This window comes from Giraffa tippelskirchi, chromosome X (assembly GCF_054371585.1).
Source record: "Giraffa tippelskirchi isolate mGirTip1 chromosome X, T2T-mGirTip1v1.2.pri, whole genome shotgun sequence".
NCBI lineage: Eukaryota > Metazoa > Chordata > Mammalia > Artiodactyla > Giraffidae > Giraffa > Giraffa tippelskirchi.
The window spans coordinates 34,910,600-34,930,501 of record NC_137289.1 but is presented as its reverse complement, the minus strand read 5'-3'; the positions used below and the strand labels follow the sequence as shown (position 1 = coordinate 34,930,501).

General features: G+C 38.2%; 1 protein-coding gene across 2 annotated transcripts in view; it reads left to right on the top strand.

Moving 5' to 3' along the window:
• LOC145536040 (dedicator of cytokinesis protein 11) overlaps positions 1-19,902 on the top strand; it is a 201,815-nt gene that overhangs the window by 143,363 nt on the left and 38,550 nt on the right. For both annotated transcript variants that reach the window (XM_081564420.1, XM_081564421.1), the window contains exons 36-41: positions 7,175-7,241; positions 8,528-8,575; positions 10,455-10,597; positions 11,814-11,929; positions 14,910-15,047; positions 18,629-18,811. In XM_081564420.1, the coding sequence (XP_081420546.1) occupies positions 7,175-7,241; positions 8,528-8,575; positions 10,455-10,597; positions 11,814-11,929; positions 14,910-15,047; positions 18,629-18,811 (695 nt within the window). The remainder of the gene's footprint in view (positions 1-7,174; positions 7,242-8,527; positions 8,576-10,454; positions 10,598-11,813; positions 11,930-14,909; positions 15,048-18,628; positions 18,812-19,902) is intronic.

The following is a 19,902-nucleotide window of genomic DNA, read 5'->3' as shown; positions in this document are numbered from 1 at the left end:
CAGAATATAAAAACGTAAGTTGATAGTTACCTTGCCAGAGAGATTGAAAGACATCAAAAGTTAGATATGAATAGTTAATTCTAAAGTACATTAATAAAACAGTTTTAAGTAACTAGAATCTTCAAGTACTTAGAATGTATGATTTACAGTAAAAGTCAAATCATAATATAGTAAATTTTACTTACTTTCTATTTTGTTTTTAGTAAATAATATTTTAAACATTTTTGTAATAATACAGGATATAAAAACATAAAATGAGTTGATAGTTAACTTGACAGAGATTGAAACACATCAAAAGCTAGATATGAATAGTTAATTCTAAAATACATTAATAAAAGAGCTTTAAATAAGTAGAATCTTCAAGTACTAACAATGTATGATTTGGAATAAAAGTCAAATCATGATACAGTAAATTTTACTTATTTTCTATATTTTGTTTTCAGTATTGTTTTAAAAATTTTTTGTAATAATGCAGGATATAAAAACATAAAATGAGTTGATAGTTAACTTGCCAGAGAGATTGAAACACATCAAAAGCTAGATATGAATAGTTAATTCTAAAGTACATTAATAAAACACTTTTAAAAACTAGAATCTTCAACTACTTAGAGAGTATGATTTAGAATTAAAGTCAAAGATTATTGAGACTATGATATAAGCTTCCATGTTTTGGAAAAGGAACATGTAAAGGGCAATAATTTTCAAACCTGGTGGTATTTCATTCCAAGAGATAATGAATCAAATTAACAACCACAGCCACAGCTTATTGTCTCCCCACAAGCTAAAAAGTGGGGGGATGTAGAAAGTGACTGCGATTATGTATCAGCTTTTTTTAAGGGTGATGAAAATATTCTAAAACTATGGTGATGGCTTTACAAGTTTTTAAATATACCATATAAACTACTGTATTGTGCTCTATTTAAAAGGGTGAGTTTAATGGCACGTGAATTCACTCAAATAACTTTGTTTTTTTCTAAAGGCCCAAGGATACAAAGGAAAAAAACAAACTGGAAAGAAAAAAGGGGTTGAATACCACCACAGCCCAGTGAAAGTAAGGAGGGTGGTAGGAGGAGGAGAGAAGAAAGGAAGGAGGAGAGGGACATGCATTGCTGAGTAGTTCTCCCCTCCTCCACTCAGGTACACATGTGCACACTTGCATATGTATGCAAGCGCATGCACATGTGTGCATACACACACACTGTGATAACCAGTGACAAGCCACTGGCTGCTTTATGTTATGGGTAAAACCATAACTGCTTTGTTTCTTGAGGCCTCCTCTGGTAAATGCTGACCTTGCTTGCTAAATAGTTGGTCTTTGTTAGTGAGGTTTTTCCTTTTTCTGCTCTCACTTTTTGATTTTTAAAAGCAAATTTTAATAACTAGTATACAGTCTGTGTCACCTCTTTTGTAATTTAAGTCAAGCTGTATATTATCTATAAAGTCATACTCATTTTATTCTGAAAAATATCTGCTTCTGAATCTTTCTCAGTGTATGTATTGTAGTTACCTTGTCACGTCCAGTAAGTGTTTCACTTTATATGTATTTCAGGGTTGAACTCTTACAGTCCACGCCTTTTAGGTGTTCTCTTGGCTTTTCTTTAAGCCTTCTTATTGACTCATAAGGGCTTCCCAGGTGGCACTAGTAATAAAGAACTTGCCTGCCAATGCAGGAGTCTAAAAGACTTAAGTTGGATCCCTGGAGGGGAAGATCCCCTGAAGGGAGGGCATGGCAACCCACTCCAGTATTTTTCTAGAGAATCCCACAGACAGAGGAGCCTGGCAGGCTACAGTCCATAGTGTTCCAAAAAGTAGGACACAACTAAACCAACTCAGCATGGCACGCACTGACTCACAGATACTAGCAACTTAGATAGACCTCTACACTTTTATATAGAAGTAGAGGGATTCTGAAAACTAAGTTTCTTTCTTTGTAGCTGAATTTTATTAACTAGCAATAAGTCACTGTTTCAAAGTCATAGTCATTTGCCCAACTTTTTATTGCCTGATATTATATTCTGGGAAGTAGACTCAAAGTCAGGAATTATCAGTTACATAGTCTGAATGAAATTTTAAATGGTCTGAATTGACAGGAAGACTGTCCTCTTGGAAAAGAAAAGCAGTCTTCTTAAGAGAGAGGTGGAGAGAAAGCTACTTCCCCCACTTTTCTAACTGTATCTTGACTTTTCTCTTTATTGAAGACCCCGAAGTGCAAGCCTGGGTCTCATCTTGTGGCTTATCAGCATCACGGGCTGCACCTGTAGCTCCATTAGTATTCTCCCTTGCTGTGGACTGTTCACTGCAAGGTGTCTGGCTACTGATCTCTCTCATTCCAGCCTGCAAAACACCAAATGATGGTCTTCTTGGCATGTCAGATCTTGAAGTAGACTCTAAAGGACATAGACGTATAGTGGTGTTTTCGTCTCTCCGTGTAAAAGGAGAAAATATGCTTTTGCTAAAATCAATCATTCTTTCCTCTGAAGTTTCAGATAATATTTCAGTAGGTGGCTCTTCTCCTGGAGAAATACTGGAAAGGCTCCAAGGGAAATCAGTCTCAGTTCCAGGCTGTGGTGTGGAGATCTTCTGTGGGGTCTTCTTCCCTGCAGTGGACTGTTCACTGCAGGATGCCTGGCTACTGCTCTCTCTCATTCCAACCTGAAAAGCACCAAATGATGGTCTTCTTGGCATGGCAGGTCTTGAAGTAGAGTCAAAAGGACATAGACGTATAGTGGTGTTTTCGTCTCTCCGTGTAACGGGAGAAAATATGCTTTTGCTAAAATCAATCATACTTTCCTCTGAAGTTTCAGATAATATTTCAGTAGGTGGCTCTTCTCCTGGAAAAATACTGGAAAGGCTCCAAGGGAAATCAGTCTCAGTTCCAGGCTGTGGTGTGGAGATCCTCTGTGGGGTCTTCTTCCCTGCTGTGGACTGTTCACTGCAAGATGCCGGGCTACTGCTCTCTCTCATTTCAACCTGAAAAACACCAAATGATGGTCTTCTTGGCATGTCAGGTCTTGAAGTATAGTCTAAAGGACATAGACGTATAGTGGTGTTGTCGTCTCTGCGTGTAACAGGAGAAAATATGCTTTTGCTAAAATCAATCACACTTTTCTCTGAAGTTTCAGATAATATTTTAGTAGGTGGCTCTTCTCCTGGAGAAATACTGGAAAGGCTCCAAGGGAAATCAGTCTCAGTTCCAGGCTGTGGTGTGGAGATCCTCTGTGGGGTCTTCTTCCCTGCTGTGGACTGTTCACTGCAGGATGCCTGGCTACTGCTCTCTCTCATTCCAACCTGAAAAGCACCAAATGATGGTCTTCTTGGCATGGCAGGTCTTGAAGTAGAGTCAAAAGGACATAGACGTATAGTGGTGTTTTCGTCTCTCCGTGTAACGGGAGAAAATATGCTTTTGCTAAAATCAATCATACTTTCCTCTGAAGTTTCAGATAATATTTCAGTAGGTGGCTCTTCTCCTGGAAAAATACTGGAAAGGCTCCAAGGGAAATCAGTCTCAGTTCCAGGCTGTGGTGTGGAGATCCTCTGTGGGGTCTTCTTCCTTGCTGTGGACTGTTCACTGCAAGATGCCGGGCTACTGCTCTCTCTCATTTCAACCTGAAAAACACCAAATGATGGTCTTCTTGGCATGTCAGGTCTTGAAGTAGAGTCTAAAGGACATAGACGTATAGTGGTGTTGTCGTCTCTGCGTGTAACAGGAGAAAATATGCTTTTGCTAAAATCAATCACACTTTCCTCTGAAGTTTCAGATAATATTTCAGTAGGTGGCTCTTCTCCTGGAGAAATACTGGAAAGGCTCCAAGGGAAATCAGTCTCAGTTCCAGGCTGTGGTGTGGAGATCCTCTGTGAGGTCTTCTTCCTTGGTGTGGACTGTTCACTGCAGGATGTCTGGCTACTGCTCTCTCTCATTCCAACCTGAAAAACATCAAATGATGGTCTTCTTGGCATGGCAGGTCTTGAAGTAGAGTCTAAAGGAGATAGACGTATAGTGGTGTTTTCGTCTCTCCGTGTAACAGGAGAAAATATGCTTTTGCTAAAATCAATCACACTTTCCTCTGAAGTTTCAGATAATATTTCAATAGGTGGCTCTTCTCCTGGAGAAATACTGGAAAGGCTCCAAGGGAAATCAGTCTCAGTTCCAGGCTGTGGTGTGGAGATCCTCTGTGGGGTCTTCTTCCTTGCTGTGGACTTTTCACTGCAGGATGTCTGGCTACTGCTCTCTCTCATTCCAACCTGAAAAGCACCAAATGATGGTCTTCTTGGCATGTCAGGTCTTGAAGTAGACTCTAAAGGACATAGACGTGTAGTGGTGTTTTCGTCTCTCCGTGTAACAGGAGAAAATATGCTTTTGCTAAAATCAATCACACTTTCCTCTGAAGTTTCAGATAATATTTCAGAAGGTGGCTCTTCTCCTGGAGAAATACTGGAAAGGCTCCAAGGGAAATCAGTCTCAGTTCCAGGCTGTGGTGTGGAGATCCTCTGTGGGGTCTTCTTCCTTGCTGTGGACTGTTCACTGTAGGATGCCTGGCTACTGCTCTCTCTCATTCCAACCTGAAAAACATCAAATGATGGTCTTCTTGGCATGTCAGGTCTTGAAGTAGAGTCTAAAGGACATAGACGTATAGTGGTGTTTTCGTCTCTCCGTGTAACAGGAGAAAATATGCTTTTGCTAAAATCAATCACACTTTCCTCTGAAGTTTCAGATAATATTTCAGTAGGTGGCTCTTCTCCTGGAGAAATACTGGAAAGGCTCCAAGGGAAATCAGTCTCAGTTCCAGGCTGTGGTGTGGAGATCCTCTGTGGGGAGGTCCTCTGTGTGAAAATTGATTTGCTTTGTGGATGGCCAAGCCCGGCATCAGGAAGGCTGGAGTCATCTTGAATTCCATACACTGTTTGAGGGCCGAGTGTAGGTGCTGAAGAAACAGTGCTAGATGACTTCTGACTGCCACTGCTTATTGCGATAGGCTCACTGCTGTTAGTGGAAATCTTCTCCTCAGGGCTCTCTGGTACCTCAAAGAGGTCCTGACTGCAAAATGGAACCTGAAACTTGGAACGGTGAGGCTGTTTCTTTTTCCCTCTAGATTTCATCTGTTTGGTACTCGTTTGCGTTTTCCGTTTGACAGCCACACGCCTCTCAGGTCCAGGCGGAGGGTCCCTCATCGAAATAACTGACTCGCTCTTTTGAGACCCAGGGACGAAGTCGTCATCACTATCAGAAAAAGAATGGCGAAACTGTTGCTGTTTCCTGTTGAGCCTAGCCAAAAGCTGCTTGTTTTCTTCTCTTAATTTATTACTTTCTGCTGTGAGCTCACCAATAAACTTCAGGTTTTGTTGCTGGATATCATAAAATTCTTGCTGTAGCGTATTCCTGTACGTTTCGTTTACTGTACAGTGATCACATACTTTGGCGTTTAACTGACCTCGCAGGTCATCGATAGTGTCATTCAGGGCTCTCCGTTGCTCCGTCAAATCTTTAATTCTGGATATGGAGCCTGTCTGCCTCCCGTCTGACAATTGTTCTTTCCTCAAACTGGTTAGTTTTCCCTGAAGTCGGCATAGCTCTCTGTCATGGAGCTCTTTTAGTGTTATCCAGGTTTCTTTAAAATCTTCAGAAGACACATCACAGAGGCTAACCTGTATTTTATCTTCTTCGGAAGACCTCTGCCCACTTTCCCTGTCTTCCCCACCCACTTCTCCCTCCTCCATCTTGATTCCCTGACTGGGATTGGGAAACAGTTGGAGACAGATACCAACAAAAAATGGCGGAAGGGCCGTTGACTAGAACTGGGCCGCGGACCAAACAGGAGTTTCACCCATTCTACAGACCTGTGAAGTGGTCTCAGGGCACCCGGCGGGCGAGAGGATGGATCAAAGATGGCTCAGGGGTAGACGACAGGACGCAGGTAGGGGGCTGGAAGGCGACACCAGCCTCCTTTTGCCGAGAAGAGCAAAGGCACAAGGGAGGGAAGATGGCACCTTAAGCCACCCTGTGCCGGAATGGGGATTAGAGAGACCGGAAACGCAGTGGCTTCTGGGAAAGCCCCTCTGAGCTGAAGTGCGTCACAAAAAGGGGGGGGGCGCTTGGAACTTACCCCTTGCTTTATTTTTGAAACAAGTTAATTTGACCCTTTTGTAGCATCTTTATTCCTGACAGTCAGTATTTTATAATCATTGAAAACCACAAATACCCATGGTCATTGGTAAGTTAGACATGAAGTCAAAAGCCATGCACTCTTTCCTCCCTGTCACCCCTCCATTTAGGCAACATTGCCTAGTTGTCCATTCCGAGATTTAGAGGCTCTCGGGAGACTGGCAATTCTGTAACTGATCACTTTTTTTGTTTTTTTTTAATAAATTTATTTATGTTAGTTGGAGACTAATTACTTTACAATATAAACTTGCTTTTTAAAATTTAGAAGTGAAACTGCTGACACCATTAGCAATATCTGAATAGGTTAAAAAATGGAATGTTAAGTGGGGGTAATATTTTTCTTTTAAAAAAGTTTCAGTGAGTGTGTTTGAAGTTAAAAAAAAGAACAGCTCAAAAGGGAAGTATATGTGATAGGTTTAGGGGCTTTTATATCTAAAATCGTTGTTCCATGAATCTGTGTGGTATGTATGTATATTGCTAGGACTTCAGGGTTAATAATCCAAAGAGAAAGAGGAAAATAAGTTATCACTTTTCTTCTCAAGTTCTCAAACTTTTTGGTTCCCCGAGCCCTTTGAGTAGCAGGCAAAGGTGCTTGACCCTGCCTTCGGAACAATGCACATAAATGCACCATCTTGCATAAAATTTTAGGAAAAACCCCAGGTCTACTTCACTTCCTGTCTTCAGGGATGAGAAGCCATCGAAAAGAACATGTATAAAGTAAATAAAAAGAGTTGTTAAAGTTGAAAATAATTACAGATTAAGCAGTATATTTGGAATTAATTCAATAGAGTGTAGTGTGGGTATTGGGCAGTGAGATGAGATAAGAGGGCAGGATTCAGATGAGACAGAACTGGTTATGAGTTGATGGTTATTGAAACTAAAGTTATTGGTACTTTGGAATTCATTGTGTTATTAATATTTGCTGTTATGGTCTCTGCTATTTCTTTCTTTCTTTTTTTTTATAAATTTATGGTCTCTGCTATTTCAAGCTGTAACACTTTATTCCATTTTCAGATACACTCTTAAGTTACTGGAACAAAGTATCTCCCCAGGAGCTCATAAACATTCTCATACTTCTAGAGTAAGTTGTCTTATTTTCATAAAATTTCCTCTTATTTTGGGGAGCTTAATGTTTATAGTTAATGAAATATTACTCCTTTTTTGTTTTCATCAGTGTATTTGTAAATAATGTAGGAACATTAAACTATTTTCATAGTTCATAGGTTGATATATAGCTTCTTCATACATAGAAGAAAAACGTGGAAATGAAATATTTGTGATATTATAGAAAACTCTAGCTAATAATAGCCCATCTTTGCAGACCATCAGGAATCTTTGTATTATCTGGAAAACTGGAAGTGGCACCAGCTGTCCTAATCATTCATTTAGAGCAGATGCTGGCTTAATGGAGCCCCTTAAATGTTGGAGTTTAGAATGTTTACCCTTAGAAAGAGCTGAGTAATTCTACACACTTCAGAAATGTGTGTGTGTGTGTGTGTATATTCCAAGGTAATTGAGGGAAAAAAGCTAGCAGTTTTTCCTAAGTGGAGGGAGTGAAGTTGTCCTATATTGTTTGCTGAGCTGTTTTTTGGAAAGCTAAAAGAAAAATTAGAGTGATGTGTAATTTCTAAATAAATTGTAAAATAAATAGTACACATATATGATATTGTATGTGCATGTCCAGCAAAACATTTGGAGAAAATATTTGCAAACAAAACAGGATTTAAAAAAAAACTACTCTAATTATATTGAAATATTCACTAATGAAAATAGATGACGTTGTTGGGGATTTACTTTAAAAACATAGAGGAGGTAGTAAGTGTAGAGGGAGAGGAAAGGACCTGTTTGGGGTAGAAGTTAAACAAGAGTGGTCATGAGTTGATAACTGTTGAAGCTGGTGGGTGCTGGGTGCGTGGGGTTTAATTTGCTGTCCTCTCTACTTTTGTATGTTTGGGATTTTCTGTACTAGAAAGTGGCTTAATGCCATTATAAAAAATATAGCAGTTGCCACAATTTTTAGGGCTTAAGAACCTTTTTAGGTGTTAGTGACTATATTACAGACCTTTACTGTGACACACACTATAAAGCTCAAAGGATGATTTGCATTGATACGTTTTTTAAAAATATGTCATTAGAATTGTATGTGAAGACCTGAGACGTTTTTGTGCTGAAGTAATTGTAGCAGATAAATGTAGAGTGATATAATATGGCTGGTGGTTGTATACTTATTTGTGTATACCAAAACATATTATTGTAATATGATTTTAAATAGGCCATTCTTTGTAACACATGAATTTTCAAATATTATTTGTTAAAATGCGAAGTATGGTAATATAGTACTAACATGCTACTGTTTTTTCTTTCTAGAGTATGTTTATTCCACTTTAGATACATGGGGAAAAGAAATATAGCAAGGTAATTCCCACAGCACTGCAATTTCCGCTTTTTTCTTCTCTTCCAACAGAGGGCAGTCTTAATCATGCCATGTAAAACCTAGATGCTTCTTTTTGAGTTAGCCTTAAGATACTCATGATTTATCTAATGCTTCTCAACTCAAAGGTGAAATTAACCTGATGGGAAGTGATAAGTTTTTTTGAAGTTTTCCAAAGGGTAATGGTTAGACTGACGTGCATAGTTTCTGGTCTAATCCTAGAACAGATGCTTGTCTCTTCTGAAGGATGTGAGAAAAGGCTAGATCCAGGGGAGGGCAAGAAATTGTCAAGAGAGGACAACTGTCAGGTGTGTACTTTTGTCTACTACTGTTGCTGCTGTTGCTCTTAAGTTGCTTCGGTCATGTCCGACTGTGCAACTGCAGAGACGACAGCCCACCAGGCTCTGCCATCCCTGGGATTCTCCAGGCAAGAGCACTGGAATGGGTTGCCATTTCCTTCTCCAATACATGAAAGTGAAAAATGAAAGTAACGTCAGTCAGTCGTGTCCGACTCATCACGACCCCATGGACTACAGCCTACCAGGCTCCCCCATCCATGGGATTTTCCAGGCAAGAGTACTGGAGTGGGGTGCCATTGCCTTCTCCGACTTTTGTCTACAACCTATCAATATTCACCTCAGTTAGTAATGTAAACAGAAATCCCCAACAGTAACTGCAACATGCATTATATTTCTTTCTTCTTTTTGCTGTAAGTCTTTGTGAAATAAATAATTAAGAAACTGTTTGTGGGATCTTAAGGAAAAGATTACTTGCTTATTTTGATAAGATATATTTCAGAGGTAGAGTTAGTCATTAAAGGAACTTAAATAGAATTATTTTCTTTATTAAAGTAAATTTCATGGCACTTCCAAAAACTAAAGAGGCAGTTTGAAAGAAAGTGAAAGTCGCTCAGTCGTATCCAACTCTTTGTGGTGTCATGGACTATATAGTCAATGGAATTCTCTAGGCCAGAATACTGGAATGGGTAGCCTATCCCTTCTCCAGGGGATCTTCCCGACCCAGGAATCGAACCGGGGTCTCTGCACTGCAGGCGTATTCTGTACCAACTGAGCTATGAGGGAAGCCCAAAGAGGTGGTTTGGATTAGGTTTATTGCTGAGACTCTGGGACATCCTAATAATTCAGGTGACGATTTCTGTTGTCTTCCCAGCACTGGGAGCTCGTTGGGAACTGGCATGGTAACTACCACCATGAACCTTAACCTCTAAGATTCTGGTGACCTGCCCTCTGTGTTTACGAGAGAATGGACAAACTCTTCTTCTTTCTCAGTCCCTGAATTACCTAGTTGTTAATTTTTTAATGAAACCCTAAAATTAAAGGAAAATAAAATAAAAATGTGCAAATAGACATCTTTGTAGAGTAAAAAATTCTGATCCGAGTTTAACTCCGGTCCAGAAACAGGTTAGATAGGTGCTCATTCTTAAATATCTGACTCCAGGAAACCACCCTCTGCCATGTCAACTCTTGAGTGTCCCTCTCATTGTTTTCTCTGACTCTTGCCTTTCCTTATCTCCTGAGATAAAGATGGAATCTTTTTGTCCACTCTGATATTTGTCCACTCTGATATATTGTCCACTGTCTGATATTTTTGAGGAGAGGAAGGAAAGTAAGAAACTCTCTCTAAATTCCTTACTTATATTCTTGTAGTATAAGGTATTTTAAATATACAGTAAGCATCATACAATTTCCAGTGATGTCTCATTTAAGCCAAATAATAATTGGTAGAATATTGAGGATAGCACAGTGTTTATGTGGAAACCTAGTCATTTATTAGTTTAAAAAAATGTAACATCGCGATACAGTATTAGAGTAATCCATTTCCTAACTTTAACATTTATTTTAGGGTGCATGATGCCTGGCTGTCAAAACACTTTGGAGTAGACCGAAAATCGCAAACCATGCCAGCTCTTCGAAACAGATCAGGAATAATGCAGGCCCGGCTTCAGCATCTTAGTAGCCTAGAAAGTTCATTTACACTTAATCACAGTAAGTGCAAAATGTGGGTAGGGTACCCATTTGAAACAGACATTAATACTATTTAACCTAATACACCAGTACAGCTGGAGATCATTTCACATCTCTGTTTCTCTACAGTTATTTCATCATATGTGAATATAAGATCAAATATGCATGGATTGTTTTTAGCAATTTTAGTTAATAGTGAGTTCTTAGTTTAATATGAAGGAAATTAATTTTCCCATTGAATTATTATTCTTATGTTATTTTACATTCAATATCTTTTATCCATACTTTAATGCAAATAATGACATTTGAATATAATAGTATATGTAATATTTGTTTAGAGTGACTATTGTTCATTCAGTGATTTTTAAGGGATTACCCATGCTGAGCTGTCTGCAGAGATCAGAGCACTGGAAATACTATTTTGACAGAGACGTATTTCACACAGGTTGAAATATTGACAAGTTGAATAAGACAAAGAGGAAGCTAAAGGGTTATATAAATGAAAGCTATCCTCTGAAAAGCAAATCTTAATAAAAAGTCAAAGAGTGAGAAAAAATTTATTTCCATACAGTCCTTTGAAGGTTGCATAAGAGGAAGCCAGCAGAACTGGCTTTGCGATAAGAACTAATAATAAACACAAATGTCTTGAGCAGATGGATGCTGAGCTACTAGATTCAGGACCTTTAAAAAAAATGCAAGTGGTACAGCCTTCAGCTTTGTTCTTTGTCACTTGTAACAATGTAAAGAACCTATGTCTTTCAGTTGGCCCAGATGTTTTGTTTTCCTTCTGATTTAGAAACAAGTCATACCATCGGCATCATTGAAAACATCAGGCCATAGGGAACCACTGTACGTAACATAGCTGCTTTTGTATGATTTCTCATTTTTGCACATATAATTAGCAGCACAGCCTAAAATGCCTCCCATGTTATTTCTTAGTTCCATACCTAGTTCATCACTCACATCTTGTCTACAAAGAAGTTGGCACCTATTTATTTGTTGCAGAGCTGTTGGTACAGAGCTGAAGTAAAAAATAGCAGAATTGATTAACCCAGACTGTATTTGATTAAGGAGTAAGTACAGTGAAACTCATTAAGTCTGCAGGTATTGAGAGCCTGGTGTCTTTTTGCTTATCTCGCTCTCTGAGTCTTTGAGAGAGAAAAATCATTCAAAACTGTTATGTGAATCCCTGTGTCATACAGTTTTAATTTCCTTTTTTTTTTTTTTTAAATTTCAGGTTCTTCAACAACTGAAGCAGACATTTTCCATCAGGCACTTCTTGAAGGAAATACTGCTACGGAAGTTTCCCTAACAGTGCTAGATACCATATCATTTTTCACTCAGTGTTTCAAGGTAAAAATGAAACGTTAGAATTCAATTGGTATCACTGTAAAGAAAATATGCAAAAATTAACTTGACAGATGAAGCTTAGTGCAGTATAAAAGCTCCTAGTGAGTAGTTACAAAACTTGAGTGGCAGACCTAGTGTGACCTCAAGAAGTCATGAGACTCATCCTTAAAATGAGAGAGTTGGACTGTTAATAATTTGTTCTTTATTTCCCTTCTCTGTTATTTTTGTGCGTAAAAACAGGGTTTTTCATACTTTTAAGGAAATATCCAGTCATTTTTAGCCTAAATTATGATTGAGTCAGCCTGTCCAAATACCTGTTGAGGTGAGGTGTCTTGTCAAGCCAGGTGATGTCCAGGCAGACTGGCTGGCTGGTTGGCCTCCCTTGTCAGGGATTGATTGGTTTTACTCAGATGCTTGCCTCTCAGTAGAAATCATTATTGCTAGGATTAAAAAATATAAGAAGAAGAAATTGAAAGCAGTTACCTTGCAGGGTTGTTGAAGGTGTAAAATGAGATAATGGATGTTAGAGTGCTTTGAATAAACACTATATGTGCTTTGCTTAGTTGCTCAGTCGTGTCTGACTCTGCGACCCCATGGACTGTAGCCTGCTAGGCTCCTCTGTCCCTGGGATTCTCCAGGCAAGGATACTGGAGTGGGTTACCAGTTCCTCCTCCAGGGGATCTTCCCAACTGAGAGAGTGAACCCAGGTTTACGGCATTGCAGGTGGAGTCTTTACCATCTGAGCTACCAGGGGAGCCCATATAACCATAATGTGAGGTAACAGTAGTAGGGGAAGTCATAAGTGAAAACTCTTGCTGGCTCTTCGTCTGAGTTACACAGATTTTTTTTCTTTTCTTTCCCCTTCTCAAAGTAATTCAATTAATTGCTTCAGGCCTCCAGATTTACTATGGAAACCCGGCCTATGCTTTTCAAAGAGTCTTATAAGGGAAAACTGAACTAGATAGTAATGAGAAATAGACTGCAGAATTTCTGTATGAAGTATTAAGTTTGTTCTGATTAAAATTCAACCCAAATTCATTTTTTATTATGCCAGTAAATAAGACATTTGATCTCAAGGTTTGCATTGTTATTTCTTCCTCCTATTCAGACATTTCTTATTTATGTAACATACATCTCTTGTTAGATGACAGGCACTATCCTAAGTGCTTTAGAAATATTAACTCATTTTTTATTGTGGGACTGGAGGTAGAAAAGAGGACTGCAGATGGGCACCAAGGATCTTTCTGAAATGATGGGAATGAATGAATTGTAATGACTGCACAACTGTAAATTTATTAAAAATAATTGAATCATAAATTTAAAATAGGTAAATTTTGTATGTAAATTATACCTCAATAAACTTAAAAGGACAAATATTAACTCACCTTTAATCCTCACACTAGCTTTGTGATGTAGATACTATTATTTTTCCCATTTTAAAGTGAGAAAAGTGAAGCTCACAGGGAACTTAATGTCAGATAGGTAGTCAGTAGCAGATGAGGATTTTGATCTTGGCCAGTTATCACAAGAGTCCTTGCTTCTAACCACTACCCAATGGCAACTCACTCCAGTACTCTTGCCTGGAAAGTCCCATGGACACAGGAACCTGGAGGGCTGCAGTCCATGGGGTTGCTAGAGTTGGACACAGCTGAGTGACTTCACTTTCACTTTTCACTTTCATGCATTGGAGAAGGAAATGGCAACCCACTCCAGTGTTCTTGCCTGGAGAATCCCAGGGATGGCAGAGCCTGGTGGGCTGCCGTCTGTGGGGTCGCACAGAGTTGGACACGAGTGAAGCGACTTAGCAGCAGCAGCAGCAGCATGCTTTTAAGTAGACCAAGGGAGGAGCCAGAAAGATGGAGCACCATTCTGGGATTCTGGCTATCAGTGTTACCATTAAATCTGTTACAAATATGCATATGGTTTTGGTTTTTTGTTGTTACTTATGGCCAGCTTGTTACCTGCTAATTAGTTTCTTTATGGATAGGAAAGCAGAGCTGAAGACATTATTCAATGCATTCTTTTTTAAACAGAAAAGATCACAAACCAATAGATACTTCTCTACAATTTCTAGTTTGTTTTATATCTCTACTTCAGTAAGTTTACAGAGTTGTGCAGTCATTACAATCCAGTCATTCCTATCATCGCAAAAAGATCCTTGGTGCCCATATGCAGTCCCCCTTTCCACCTCTAGTCTCACCATAAAAAAGTGAGTTCATATTTCTAAAGCACTTGGGATAATGCCTGTCATCTACCAAGAGATGTATGTTAAATAAATTAAGAAATATCTGAACAGAAGGAAGGAATAAGAGTGCAAACTTTGAAATAAAATGTCTTATTTACTGGCACAATAAAAAATGAATTTGAGTTGCACATTAATCAGAACAAATTTAATATTTCATAAAGAGATTCTGCAGCCTATTCCTGATTAGTATCTAAGGAACCTTTAAACAGTTTGTGTAGTCTTTCAATTGTGATACCTGTTATTATCTCTACTCTTAGAGGGTTTAATTGTCGCCAGTGGCTAGACATACACTAAACATACATTTAAAAACAAATTGGATAATAAACTTTTAAAATAGAATTGATGTTTTCCTTAATTCTTACATTACTTTGTTTCCATCAGAGAAATACAAAGGCTAGTTTTCGTGTATCCATTTTTAATTTACTGATTTCTTAATTAAGATGCAATTTGGTTTGGTTAATAGAAAATACACTTCCCATAATAGTTCTGTATTTGCTGTGGTATAGTGGAAAAATAATTTTTTTCATCTATTTAAAAGTAGGCTGTTAAGTATGGATTTAGTTTTTATAGTATTCTGAGATTTCCAAGTTGAAAGATGGCACAAATGTTTTTAGATTATTTTAAGCTTCTTATTGTTATTTTGCAAGCAGTGGTTTGATGAACAGGTATAAAATGTTCTCTCATTTTAGGGGAAGCAGCATAAACTATTTGTAAAAAAAGTTTTTTTATGTTTTCTAGAGTCAACTTTTAAATAATGATGGTCACAACCCATTAATGAAAAAAGTATTTGATATTCATCTTGCTTTTCTTAAAAATGGGCAGTCTGAAGTGTCGCTGAAACATGTTTTTGCCTCACTGCGAGCATTCATTAGTAAGGTAAGGAACAAATCTTTGTGGCTGCAAGTGGCCTTGCTTCTTGGTAAGAAAGATCAGGGGAACAGGATCTCCAAACCTCAGATAATGAAGCCATTAAATCCTGCCTTCATAAACATTAATACAGAACAGCAAAATACAGAAAAAGGACCTGACCACAAATTCCCTAAAATCACCACGTGCTTTTAATTTCATCTTGTTATTCCTTTTTTTTTCCCAGTAGGCTCCTTTGAGGAGTGTCATGGTAGAGTTATCAACTGCCAATATTTCTTCTCTTTGGTTTCTTTTTAAAGTATTATCATGCTGAAGATATATAAACTATGAGTGCACTCATGTATAATCACTTTGAACACAGAGACAAGTTACAAAACCCCAGGGCCTTGTATGATATCTTGCAAGTGGTAGGCACTTAATACATGTTCAGATGAATGAATCCTTCCTTTCAGTGCTAATTGTATCTGTGGGCTCCAGATTTTCAGGCCATTTTCGTCATGTAAACTAAAACCTCAGACTAGGTTTTTAGGAACAAATATGACTCAGGAAAAATTCATTTCTGGTCTGTTAAGCATCAGAAACCTAGATGGAGTTAAAATTATGGAAAGGCACAGTCTAGGCTTCCACTCTGGTATGTGTAACACCAACAAGACAGATTGAGTTAACTGATTTGTGGAATAGGCTAGCTGAGCAACTTATTTTGTCATTATTTGTATAGCAACTTATTGTCCCAAATTGATAGAAAAGTAGATGATTTTGAAGGTTTATTTTTAAATTGCCATTCTTGAATGCAATTTTGTGAATAAAGAAATAAATGAAAAACTGAGTTCAGTGGAAGCGTATGACAAGAAACTAAGGGAATGAGATTCAGAAATAATTCATTTAATGCACAGTGACTGGATGGGTAATTACTGGTGTCAGACTTTGTGTCAAAGATACAGTCTGAGGGCTTATCGTATAGTAGAGGAAAGCACACATTGATGCACATCTACAAATACCATTAGGATAAAGGAAGCCTATAGAGAACTGAGGGTAGACAGGAGGACAGGAAACACTAATTGAGCAACATTTCTCTGCAGCACTCAAGTTAGGATTTAGTTTGGACTCAGTAATTGAGATGAGACTGAAGAGGTCAATGGGGACCAGATGGTTGTGTCCTCATGTTTTTCAGTTAGATTTCATCTTTTAGGTGTCAGGGAGCATGAAAGCAACATAATTAGATTTGTATTAAAATTGTTGCAGGTATGGGAATATCTCTTTGAATATAGTACAGAAGCATAATCTCTGCTCTCGTGAAGATTTCAGTGGGTGGAAGGGGGAGAGAAAATAAATAAGTAAATAAAATAGTAATTGGAACAAGTTCTTGGAAGGAACCAAGGTGGTGAAATAGAGAATAATGATTTGTGGAGGTTACTTTTGATGGGTTTGTCACTTATTTTTATATTTTAACTTTTTAAAGTAAGACTTTATGTTTTGAAAGCAGTTTCAAATTCACAGCAAAATCCAACGGGAAATACAGAAATTTCCCATATATATATCCCCACCCCCGCAAACATACACACAGTCTCCCCCATTATCAACATCTGCCACTAGAGTGCTGCATTTATTACAACTGATGATCTTACATTCACACATAGTAATCTTCCTCGTGGGCTCCTCTGGTGGCTCAGTGGTAAAAAGAACTCGCCTGCCAATGCAGGAGATGCATGTTCAATCCCTGTGCTGGAAAGATTGCCTGGAGAAGGAAATGGCAACCCGCTCCAGTATTCTTGCCTGAGAAATCGCATGGACAGAGGAGCCTGGCAGGCTAAAGTCCATGTGGTCGCAAAAAGAGTCAGACACGACTTAGCAGCTAAACAACAACAGTCTTGCAAGGTGCACAGTGTATATTAAGGTTCATTCTTGGTGCATATCCCATAGGTTTGGACAAATGACATGTACCCATCTTAGTATCAAAGTATTTTAACTGCCCTAAAAATCTCCACCAATTCACCACTCCCCTACCCACCACCCCCAGGTAATCAACAGTCTTTTTACTGTCCCCCAGTCTTGCCTTTTCCAGAATGTCATATAGTTGGAATCTGGGTTTGTCACTTCTAAAATGAGACCTGAAACATGAAAAAGGGCCAGCTGTTTGAAAAGCTCAAGGAAGAACATTCTAGGGAAAAGTGATAGAGCTTGAAATTCTGGGAACTGAAAGGTCAGTTTAGCTGGAACGGAGTGAATTAGGGAGATCATCAGCACACCAGTGGTTGTTGAAGCCATGGGAGTGGTTTAAGTTCCCCTGGAGAGTCTGTACAGGAAGAGCAAGAACAACAATAAAAAGTTAAGAGCAGTATGTTGGAGAAAAGCAACATAGAAGTGTTTGGAAGAGGAGTCTATGAAGGAGATGAAAGGGAGCAGTTAGAGAAGTAGGAAGAAAGAAGCCAAAGGAGAAGAGAGTATCAGTATTATTATGCAATACGGAGTGGCCTAATAAGATAAGGTGGAAAGGGAGTCCATTGGAATTGGCAATTACAAGGTCGTTGATAATTTTGGTCATTGCCCACTCAGAGAAGTGATAGATAGACTTCCTATAGCAGATTAACTACTTTACCACTGTGCCTTCCCTTCCTGTATTTTCATACAGGAGTATCTTGCCCAACAAGATTTATTTAATCTGGTGAAACCATTGATGAGATTTTTTTCAATGCCCACTAGAAAACATTTATTAAGTGTTCATTAATAAATGAAGCATAAACAGTAAGAAGCATTGTACTTAATGTTAAGGTGATAAAAAGAAGATATCATATGGGCTTAAATTCAATATTTCTGAGAGATTATTTTGAAATAAAGCCCTAGCCTTATGTGGATTCCTATAATATGGGTTTAAATCCAGTATTTCTGAGAATGATTTTGAAAGAATCTAGCTTCACACTCCCTGAAAAAATCCATTGTGTACCCTGGAGCAGCTTAGTACTCGCTTGCCTAGACATGTAAGCATGGAAGATTGTAATAAGCCTATGTTCTATATATAGCTTATTTTCCACAAAGCAGAGTGAATACATTCCAAAAGTAGCAGTCACTTGCCCGTTTTGTGGATTAGATAGTCCACTATTGTACTTTTTCTATGCTAAACTGTGTTTTACTCAACACTGTTTATGAGTATAGGATGCACGTTTATATTTGTGTGTGTACACTTCATCTATACTCCATTTTGTTAAAAGATCAACTTTAAAAAAAAAAGATCAACTTTATTTGCTGAACAGATTCTTGATATAATTTTCCCAGCATTTGGAAGTTTATAATATAAGGAACTGTTTAAATATAAAGCAAAAGAGTAAGTAATGCAGATTGGCCTTCCCATATTTATGGCTCAAATTGAGACCATCATCATGAAATGAGGCATCATTTCAGTCATTCATTAATACATGCTGGTCTTCATGTTTTTATCTAGCTTCGGTTCTCCAGAGTGGTGCCCTAATTTTATGTTGATTTGTATCCTCAAAGCACCCAGCACAGTTTTAGAGAGAATAGCGTAGGCATTTGATAGTTGATTGATTTCTGTGATGGGGTCTTCAGAACTTATTTATGTTTTTCCTATTGTTTAGTTTCCCTCGGCCTTTTTCAAAGGAAGGGTAAACATGTGTGCTGCATTTTGCTATGAGGTTTTAAAGTGCTGCACGTCAAAGATTAGCTCAACCAGGAATGAAGCCTCTGCACTTCTGTATCTTCTGATGAGAAACAACTTTGAGTACACCAAAAGGAAAACCTTTTTAAGGACACATCTGCAGGTCAGTGAAAACTGAAGCTTCTCTTTCTTCTGTTCAACCTTTAGCCTCTCTACATTAAGATCTAGAGCTCCCCAGTCTAATACAAAGCTATTAGCCACAGGAGGCCATCTAGCACTTGAAATGTGCCTAGTTTGAATTCAGGACACATTGACTTTTGAAGAATAAGTACAAAGAAGTAAAATATCTCAATTGTTTTATATTGACTATATGTTGAAATGATATTTTGGATATATTGGTTTAAGTAAAATAAAATTCATTTGTGTCTTTTTACTTTTTAATGTGACTGCTTGACAATTTAATATTACACATATGACTCATATCCTATTTCTACTGGAGAACACTGCTTGAGAACAGAGGTATTAAGAGCATAGATTCCAGATTCCACGAGTATCACACACTGTGTGACCTTTGCAAGGACTTCTTTAGTCTGTCAGTACCTCAGATGCTTCATAAGTAAAAGAGTGGTAAATATCCCTACCTACCTCATATGGTTATGGTGAGTATTAAAAAGATGATTAAGAAACAAAGTGCTTGTGTCTTTTCATGCTCCAGCATGCCCAGTTAGTTAAAAAGTGAAAGAAGTCTCAAAGTTTAGTGGAAAACATGGACTTTGGCAACAGACCTACCTGGGCTTAAATCATAGCTTCGCTACTTACTTATTATGTGACTCTAGGGAAGTTACTCAGTTCGTCTTAACTATTTGCCTCATCTGTATAATGAGGCCATGTTTCAGTTTCTGGGATTTATAATGAGGGTTAAAAATAAAGTGTCTATAGTGCCAGGCACAAAATGCCTAGCTCATAATAGACACTTAGTGTGTGGCAGTTGTTATTCAACATCTCCATAATTTTTTGCGTATGTGATGAAACAGGTCTGAACTGAAACACAATTGGGAGTTCTTGGCTCAGTTGCCCTCTTTGTAATATGGGAAATGCTTGGTCATATTTCTGTCTTCACTGCTATGGTCTGTCCTATTGCAATTGTTTGTTGAAGACTGGGTTATAAATAAGGAAATGGCCATAAGTAGCTTTTTAGAAACATCATCAGAGATGTGAAAATCTGATAGCAGTATATGCTTTCTGCAAAATGTT